Raw genomic sequence first — 10000 nt, forward strand, 5'->3', positions numbered from 1 at the left:
GCTCCAATAGGTGGTATTGCCCCGTTTGGCAGAAACAACCTCAAGTAGGCGTTTCTTATAACTGTCTACCAGTCTCTGACATCGACTGAGAGAAATTTTTGCCCACTCCTCCATGCAGAACTCTTTCAGCTGTGCGATGTTTGAGGAGTTTCTTGCATGCACAGCTCGTTTCAAATCCCCCCACAACATCTCGATGGGATTTAGATCCGGGCTTTGACTTGGCCATTCCAGAACCCTCCATTTCTTTCTTTTCAGCCATTCCTTGGTGGATTTACTGGTATGTTTAGGGTCATTGTCATGTTGAAAGGTCCACCTTCGGTTGAGCTTCAACTTTCCGACAGATGGCCTCACATTATCCTCAAGCACCCTCTGGTACAATGAAGAATTCATAGTGGATTCTATGATTGTGCCCTGCCCAGGCCCTGATGCAGCAAAGCTGCCCCAAACCATAATATTTCCACCACCATGCTTTACAGTTGGTATCAGGTTATTGTGGTCAAATGCTGTCTTTGGTTTCCACCAAACATGTCTTCTGGTACTGTGGCCAAATAGCTCTACCTTTGACTCATCTGTCCAGAGCACATTGTTCCAGAAGTGCTGGTCTTTGTCGAGGTGTTCATTGGCAAACTTTAGTCTTGCCCTGATGTTCTTTCTGGATAGCAAAGGTTTCCTCCTGGCACACCTCCCATGTAGATCAAATTTGTGCAGCCTATTTCTAATGGTAGACTCGTGCACTTTGACATCAACAGTGGCAAGAGCTACCTGTAGCTCCCGTGATGACATTCTGGGGTTCTTAGAGAGTTCTTTCAGCATCTTGCGGTCTGCTCTCGGGCTGAACTTGCTGGGGCGGCCTGGCCTGAACAAGTTGGCAGTTGTTTGGAATCTTCTCCACTTGTGGGTGATCTTCCAGACAGTCGAATGATTGATTTCAAATTGTTTGGAGATCTTTTGAAATCCCTTCCCAGACTCGTAGGCATCTATAACCTTCTTTCTGAAGGCATCAGAGAGCTCTTTTGATCTCAGCATGGTGACGCCACACACTTCAACAACAAAGAGCAAACCAAACGAAATGTCTGAGGTTTAAATAAGACAGGTTCCTCCAAGATCCTCTCTAACGATGTTCTAATTATTTGCACCTGAGCTGGTGCACCTGATTCTAATTTTAGCGATTTGAAGTAGTGATAAATGTAGGGGTGTACTTACTTTTTCCACATGCAAAATTTGCATTTATGTTTATTTAAATTATACAATGGACTACAAAATGTAAATGTTTCATGATATTTGTTATATTATATCACCTTTATCTATCAATATTGTTGAAATGAAGATCAAATAGCTGTATGTTGAAATATGTTGAAGAAGTCAAAACTTTACATGGGGTGTACTTACTTTTTCACATGACTGTGTATACACTCCATGATCAAAAGTATGCTGACACCAGAACATCGAACATCTCATTCCAAAATCATGCGCATTAATATGGAGTTGGTCCCCCCATTTGCTGCCTTAACAACCTCCAGTCTTCTGGAAGGCTTTCCACGAGATGTTGGAACATTGCTGCAGGGATTTGCTTCCATTCAGCCACAAGAGCATGAGTGAGGTCGGGCAATGATGCTGGGTGATTCGGCCTGGCTCGCAGTCAGCGTTCCAATTCTTCCCAAAGGTGTTCAATGGGGTTGAGGTCAGGGCTCTGTGCAGGCCAGTCAAGTTCTTCCACACCGATATCGACAAAACATTTCTGTATGGACCTCGCTTTGTGCACGGGGGAATTGTCATGCTGAAACAGGAAAGGGCCTTCCCCAAACTGTTTCCACAAAGTTGGAAGCACGCAATCGTCTAGAATGTCATTGTATGCTGTAGCGTTAATATTTCCCTTCACTGGAACTAAAGGGCCCAGCCCAAAACATGAAAAACAGCCCCGGACCATTATTCCTCCTCCACCAAACTTTACAGTTGGCACTATGCATTCGGGCAGGAAGCGTTCTCCTGGCATCCGCCAAACCCAGATTCATCTGTCGGACTGCCAGATGGTGAAGCGTGATTCATCACTCCAGAGAATGCGTTTCCACTGCTCCAGAGTCCAATGGCGGCGAGCTTTGCACCACTCCAGCTGATGCTTCGCATTGCGCATGGTGATCTTAGGCTTGTGTGCAGCTGCTCGGCCAGGAAAACCTATTTCATGAAGCTCCTGACGAAACAATTGTGCTGACGCTGCTTCCAGGTAAGCCACACACTTCCCAGAAGTTTTTTTTCCATATTCGTGGCCGTATTCCACGAATTCACTGTTTTCAGGGGCCCAAACAAAAAAATTCATGAGCCGCTAGCTTGATACATTTATAAAACCCATCTTTCACCAACCATGCATAAAGCAGCTGCACGTACGCAAAAAAAAACATTTTCAACAAGCCACAACCATGACTTGCTTCTACATTCACTGCTGTGTGCTTTGCTTTTTCATGGCTTTCGTGGCCACAAATTTTGGCCACACTATAATCGAGAGCTTCGCGGTGTTCCACCAGCTGTATAACACATCATCCCCGCGATTTACTGTACAGAATGAAAACCCTCCAGAGTATCTATTAGTGCAATTAGCTGTCTCTCTTTTCCCCCATTGGAACTGGCACGGCATGCATTAACGGATTTTCATCGACATTCGTGTGACTTGCGGGAACCTATCCCCTCTTTTTCCATTGAAACAATGCCCGCTATTCGTGGTTTCGCAATTCGCGGCATTTCCCAGGAATGTTCCTCCGCGAATAGCGGGGTCCGAGGGTATATATATATATATACATATATCGATATTGTGTGTTACTTGAGCTCAACTCTTTCCTTTTTTGCTTATGCTGTAAATAAATGTGTTTGTATTTGCTTTTATTCCAGCCCTGACTGACTCACTCCCGTTTGTCGACGCGCGAGCCAATTTGATTGAATCTGGAAACTATGAAGTCCGTTTGGTTTTTGTGTGGCTTACCTTTGAAATTCTGTGAGTTCCCATCACATTAACAATCGCTTCGTCGCTCGGTTATCTTTGCGAGTCTATTCGTAATTTCTTGTATCATAATGTGATAAGTGGTCACCCCTAATTTGGATTTTCCTGACATTCTTTAAATTCCCGCAGCTCTGGCGACCCGGACACACAATAATATTTTAAAATATTCCTAGTTAGTTCAAACTTAGGTCAATTATTTTGGTGAGCTATGACAAAGTGACGTAAACCTTCATTGCCGTATAAGCTACAGTAGGCCTGCACTGATAAATGAATGACAAAAAGAATAGGTTAATGAGCCTGTTTCCCTGTTAGGTTTTTCCACAGAAGCACTTCTTTCAAAATGCTCTGACCTCAGGTTAAAATGGGATTTCAGTGGATTTTTCTCATAATCCCTGACATCCTTGTGATTCATGCAAATGTACACCCACATTTACTTGCAATATATATTGTTACGTTGGAGGGGGTTACATACCAGCTAGGATGTTAAGCTAGCTTGCTCCACATGCTCGCGTCGGCTAATTCATTTTTGTAACCAGCGACCAGTTAGATTGAAGTTGTCCTGTATTTCTGTGTACCTTGAGAAGTGGTATAGTTTGTTGTAGAGCCCAGAAAGGAAAGTGCACTTCGTATATGTTCTCTGTATAACCAGGCTGGGTAAGTAGCGAAGTCGCATTGGACGTGTTTGCGTTCCATGGGTGGTTTGATAAATCCCCTCACAAACCACACTTTGATTACACGATGTCAGGTGTGGCACCAGTCATGATGCGGCCCGAGAGGGCCAAGGGCGGCCTGCAAGATGGTGCACCATTGGTTTTGGTGGCGCTGGTGGCACCGCCATGCATGCGTAGCATTGTCGCAGGTGGGACGACATACTGTGATATTGGCCGGTGCCAGACCATGAACGATGAATATATATACTTTTATATGGCGTGACTTGTGGCGTGGAGCATGGCCAAGGGGGAGGCGATTAAAAAGTCCTTTGTACCTGTTGCTGTGTTTGAACCTTGGGAGTAACTGCTGAAATATATCAATCTGGGTTACTTCCAACTGTGGCGGACACAAAAGCCCACTGGCGTGGTGACATCATTCCGCGCACCAAGTGGGCGGTGGCCACGCCCGAGGGGTAGGCGTGGCCTCATGATATACACCGGGCGCGCAGCCCGGAGCGCGCCAGTGTTACAGTGAGCTCCTGAAATAAAGACGCTTATAAGTTACCGCTTGTCCGCTTCCTCCTTGCTCGCAAGCAGCGCGCGTAACGCCGCGCTTTACTGGTGACCCCCTCGACGTTGGATCTGCCGGAGCGATCCTTCCACACGCGACGCCATTGCCATGGCCAACTTCATCAAACTTCCCGAATTTTGGGAGGCTCAGGCCAAAGTCTGGTTCGTCCAGGCCGAAGCCCAATTTCAGCTTCGGCGCCTCACCGGCGATGACACGCGCTATTGCCACGTCGTCGCCTCCCTCGGGCCTGGCACGGCCGCTCGAGTTGTGTCCGTCCTTCGCCACCCACCGGACGGCCACAAGTACGAGGCACTCAAGCGGCTACTCCTAGCCACGTTCGGCCTCACGGACGACGCACGGGCCGACCGCCTCCTGGATCTCCCCGAGCTCGGTGACACGCGCCCGTCGGTCCGAATGGACCATATGCTGTCACTGTTGGGCGACGAAGCCCCCGGTTCTCTATTCCGGGCGCTTTTCCGTCGCCAACTTCCAGCGCAGGTTCGCCTCGCGTTGGCCGGGACCGGGCTAACGGAACCCCGAGCATTGGCAGCCGAGGCGGACAAGTACTTCGCCGCTTCGGACACGCGGGCGAGAGTCGGCGTGGCCGTCACGGCCCTCGTGGCTGATGCTGCTGATGCTGCTGATGCTGCTGATCCACAGCATCAGCTTATACAGCATACGCAGCATGCTGATACGCACCTCGTGACCGCCGCCACGCCCCGCCCACCGCCTCGGCGAAAACCGCCACCGCGGGGAAACCCGCCAACTCCACCGGCCTGGCGGAGCCAGCCGCGCTCCTCCAGCTCCACCACCTGGTGCTGGTTCCACGCCAAGTTCGGCTACGAAGCTCGGCAGTGTCATCCGCCATGCTCCTTCAACAAGTCGGGAAACGCCCGGGCCGGCGCTCAATAGTGGCGATGAGCGCCGGCCGTTCGAGCAGCCTGCTGTTCATAACGGACACCTTCTCCGGGCGCCGTTACCTGTGCGACACGGGAGCGCAGGTGAGTGTCGTTCCCGCCGGCACGTCAGACAAGCACGCTGCGGGTGGGGGCCCCGCGCTGCTTGCTGCGAACGGGACGCCCATCCGTACGTACGGAAAACGCTGCCTCTCTCTGCGGTTCGGAGGGCAGGTTTTCCGATGGACGTTCGTCACCGCCGACGTGCCCATGGCACTGCTTGGCGCGGACTTCCTGTGCGCTAATGGGCTCCTGGTCGACGTCAAGCACAGACGTCTAGTCCAGGCCGAGACGTTCAGCTCGCTCGCTTGTGCGTTGCCCAGCTCGTCGAACAGCTCAACGAGCGGCTTGCCAAGCGGCTTGCCGAACGGTTCGGTCCCGGCCACGTTGGTCTGTACGCTTCCGGCAGCGGACGCATTCACCCACCTCCTCGCCGGCTTCCCGGCCCTCACGCGGCCCACCTTCTCGGCGGGGGCCGTCAAGCACAGGGTGGCCCATCACATCCCCACCGTCGGGCCACCGGTCTACGCCCGGGCACGCCGCCTCGAGCCGACGAAGCTGGCGGTGGCAAAAGTGGGGTTCGCTACCCTGGAGCGACTCGGCATCGTTCGGCGCTCAAAGAGCGCTTGGGCGTCGCCGCTGCACATCGTGCCAAAGCCCGGCGGGGGATGGCGACCGTGCGGGGACTATCGCCGTCTCAATGACGCCACGACTCCCGACCACTACCCCGTCCCCCACATTCAGGACTTTTCCGCCCGTTTGGCGGGCATGTCCTTCTTCTCGAAGGTGGACCTCATACGCGGCTACCATCAGGTCCCCGTCAGGCCGGAGGACGTCCCGAAGACGGCGGTCATCACGCCATTCGGACTCTTCGAGTTCCTGCGCATGCCCTTCGGTCTGAAGAATGCGGCTCAGGCGTTCCAGCGACTGATGGACAGCGTCCTGCGCGACTTGGATTTTGTCTACGTCTACCTGGACGATATCCTCGTCGCCAGCGCGTCCCGCGAAGAGCACCTACGCCACCTCCGCACGCTCTTCGAACGCCTGGGCCAGCATGGCCTGATTGTGAACCCCGCAAAGTGCCGGTTCGGCGCCACCATAATCGATTTTTTGGGGCACCGTGTCACCAGGCACGGAGCCGTCCCCCTGCCGGCCAAGGTGGAGGCGGTGAAGGGGTTTCCGCACCCACGCACGATCAGAGGGCTGCAGGAGTTCCTGGGCATGGTGAACTTTTACCATCGGTTCCTGCCCCGTATCGCCCAGCTCCTGCGCCCCCTGCACAAAGCTCTCCGAGGTAAGCCGGGCAAAGGCGACATTACCTGGACCGAGCAGATGGACACGGCGTTCACGGGCGCGAAGCTCGCCTTGGCTAACGCCACCATGCTCGCGCACCCGGCGCCCGATGCACCGATCGCCCTCACCACCGATGCCTCGGACTACGCGGTGGACGCGGTGCACGAGCAATGGGTGCGTGGAGCTTGGCAACCGCTGGCGTTCTTTAGCCGGCAGCTTCGCCCGCCCGAACGCCGTTACAGTACCTTCGACCGCGAGTTGCTCGGGCTTCACTTGGCGGTCAGGCACTTCCGCCATCTGCTCGAGGGCCGTGCGTTCACTGCCTTCATCGACCACAAGCCGCTGATCTTCGCGATGGGCAAGGTCACCGAGCCGTGGTCGGCCCGGCAGCAGCGTCACCTCTCGGCCGTGTCCGAGTACACGACGGACATCCAGCACGTCGCGGGGATGGACAACCCGGTGGAGGATTGCCTTTCCCGGGCCGTCGCCCACGCAGTCCACCTCGGCATCGACTATGCCCGGATGGCAGCGGACCAGGCCGCTGACCCCGACGTCCAGGCCTTGCGGACCGCCGTCACAGGCCTCCACGTCACCGAGGTGCCGTTCGACGGCGTGGGCGCGGCCCTCTTGTGCGACGTCTCCCTCGGGCGTCCTCGCCCCATCGTGCCCGCGGGCTGGCAGCGCCAGGTGTTTGACGCCATCCACGGCCTGTCCCACCCGGGCGCGAGGGCCTCCCAAAGGCTGATCGCCGACAAGTTCGTCTGGCATGGCCTCCGGAAGGCCGTCCGCGGCTGGGCCAGGACGTGCCTCGCGTGCCAGCGCGCCAAGGTGCACCGACACACCCAGGCCCCATTGGCCCCGTTCACGGTGCCGGAACGCCGGTTTGACCACGTCCACGTGGACCTGGTGGGACCTCTGCCCCCCTCGCGGGGTTTCACCTACGTCCTCACCATGGTGGACCGCACCACCCGGTGGCCGGAGGCCGTGCCCTTGGCGTCGACAACGGCGGCCGATGTCGCGCAGGCTTTCATCGCCACCTGGGTCGCCCGGTTTGGCGCCCCCTCAGACATCTCGTCTGACCGCGGCCCCCAGTTCACCTCGGAGCTCTGGGGGGCGGTCGCGCAGGGGCTCGGGGTCCGGCTGCACGGAACCACGGCCTACCACCCCCAGGCTAACGGCCTGTGTGAGCGATTTCACCGCTCATTGAAGGCCGCGCTCCGGGCCACCCTCCGCGACGGCGGCTGGGTCGACAGGCTCCCCTGGGTCCTGCTGGGCCTCCGGACGGCGCCCAAGGAGGACCTGCGCGCATCCGCGGCGGAGTTGGTCTTCGGGCAACCGCTGCGGGTGCCGGGCGAGTTCCTCCCCGACTCCACGGCACCATGGTCCGTGGCACAGCAGCGCTCCGCTCTGCAAGAGACCGCCCCGAGGTTCGCCCCGGTGCCAACGGCATGCCACGGGCACCCACCGACGCACGTCGCCCCGGAGCTTCGCACGGCGGAGTACGTCTTCGTCCGCCACGATGCCCACCGGACACCACTGCGGCCCCCGTACGACGGGCCTTTCCGCGTGCTGGAGACCGGGGCGAAGCACTTCACCCTGGACATCGGTGGTACTCCTGACCGCGTTTCGGTAGACCGCCTCAAGCCGGCCCACCTCGACGTGGACCATCCACCGCCATTGGCCCGACCCCCACGTCGGGGCCGCCCCCCTGCGGGCGGACCCCCGGCACCGCCCAGCCCCGCCGCCACGCCGCCCCCCGGTCCTGCACCCATCCCAGGGGCAGCCAGGGGCATCCCACCTGGCATCCCTGCACCCCGGACGCCGCCGATCGCCAGGGGGCGCTTCGGCCGGGTCATTCGTCTGCCCCGCAAACTGGCCCTCCAGGTGCGCGGGAATTCTGGGGGGGCGCGTGTGGCGGACACAAAAGCCCACTGGCGTGGTGACATCATTCCGCGCACCAAGTGGGCGGTGGCCACGCCCGAGGGGTAGGCGTGGCCTCATGATATACACCGGGCGCGCAGCCCGGAGCGCGCCAGTGTTACAGTGAGCTCCTGAAATAAAGACGCTTATAAGTTACCGCTTGTCCGCTTCCTCCTTGCTCGCAAGCAGCGCGCGTAACGCCGCGCTTTACAACATCATTTATCTTTGATTCTTTCACACTTCTTTCTACTTTTGTGATTTTTAAAAATTATTTTATTTTTGTAACATGTACAGGGGAAAATATTAATCCACACAATATCATCTACTCAACTTTTCTCAACTGCAGCCTTTGGCCCTCCAACGTTAACACAGCCATTGGGACACATTTGCGAGGTCACACAGAGGTTAGGATCAATTATTTGCTGAAACAGGCAAGGGAGACAGCAACTTATTTTGTGATGTTGAGCAACATGTGATGTTGAGAGACTAAAATATGGAGGAATCTGATTGGCTAATCACTGTGCTGGAGGTGGTGGGATCATGCCTGCTTCCTGCAGTAATTGTTTGGAAAATAATACTACAGACGTACAAGTGAAATTTTCCTTGAGATGGAATTACTCTCAACTGTGTTTGCAGAGTTCCTTGCATCCATACTATAATTCACAGACCTGTGTTTGTCATGCTACTCCTCCTGCAGTTCTGGTCCGATTACATCCAGACTTGCTATATAGGATCAGCATGACCGCAATTGGTGTATATGGGTGTTTTTATATTTGCTGGTGGTCTTGGAGAGTTGGTGGGCAGGGGACGCAAATTCTCCATGTAAATCTGTATCGTGTAGCGCCGCCTCCCGGTGGAAGCGGATATTACAAGTCCCACCCTTTACAATACAGTATTCCTGTCCCCACGTTTTTCCGGTCCAGTGAGGTATTTTGAATTATAAGTAGTAGGCATGTAATCCGAGTTATTTTTGTTTTATTTTCGGGAGCGATTGAGGCAGCTGTCAGTTGCATATACACCGTCCAAATAAAGGTACGTGTCACAAGAACGTATTACTTGCTTGGAAAAAGATCGCCGGTAGGGCGGGTATTCTGCTAGTGCAAAGTAATTCACAATGTTTATGCAAAAAACGTAAATATATTGTTGCTTTGTATGTGATTATTTGGATTTCCAACGTGGCAATGCCTCCCCTGCCTACCGTTATTAACAAGAAGCATTGGTCTTCTGTTATCCTCTTGTACAATTGGAAATATGAAAAAAAAATTATCACGAGACTATTAGGTGCTGCACAATGCATCATTGGCTCAGAATTAAGATTCAAAAGTGCGATGTTAAACACATGCAAAAGGAATTTCCAAGATATTTTACTTCTCTGTGATCTTCCCCATTAACAGGGAAGCCCTTTTGGAGTGTGAGGCTGAAACCTTGAAGAAAGCAAAGCAATCGGGAATGAGAGATGGAGCAGAAACAAGATCCTCATGGAGCAATCTTTCCTCATTGCCCAAGGGTCACCAGTGGAGAATGACATCACAACGAACCTGTGGAAAAGGTTGTGGGAAGGCCGGCATGTTACTTCTTCGATCAGCTTATAAAATGATGTGCTTCCGTCACCAGTAAACTT

The 10000-nt window shown here is 54.4% G+C and overlaps 1 protein-coding gene across 1 annotated transcript in view; it reads left to right on the top strand.

The window, feature by feature from the left end:
* Positions 1-10000, top strand: part of LOC144888671 (uncharacterized) — a 43743-nt gene that overhangs the window by 3831 nt on the left and 29912 nt on the right. Inside the window, exon 2 of the mRNA XM_078767430.1 lies at positions 9774-9928. Within this exon, the coding sequence (XP_078623556.1) occupies positions 9774-9928 (155 nt within the window). The remainder of the gene's footprint in view (positions 1-9773; positions 9929-10000) is intronic.

The sequence above is a fragment of the Myxine glutinosa genome, chromosome 13 (assembly GCF_964187855.1).
Source record: "Myxine glutinosa chromosome 13, kmMyxGlut1.1, whole genome shotgun sequence".
In the NCBI taxonomy this organism is placed as follows: domain Eukaryota; kingdom Metazoa; phylum Chordata; class Myxini; order Myxiniformes; family Myxinidae; genus Myxine; species Myxine glutinosa.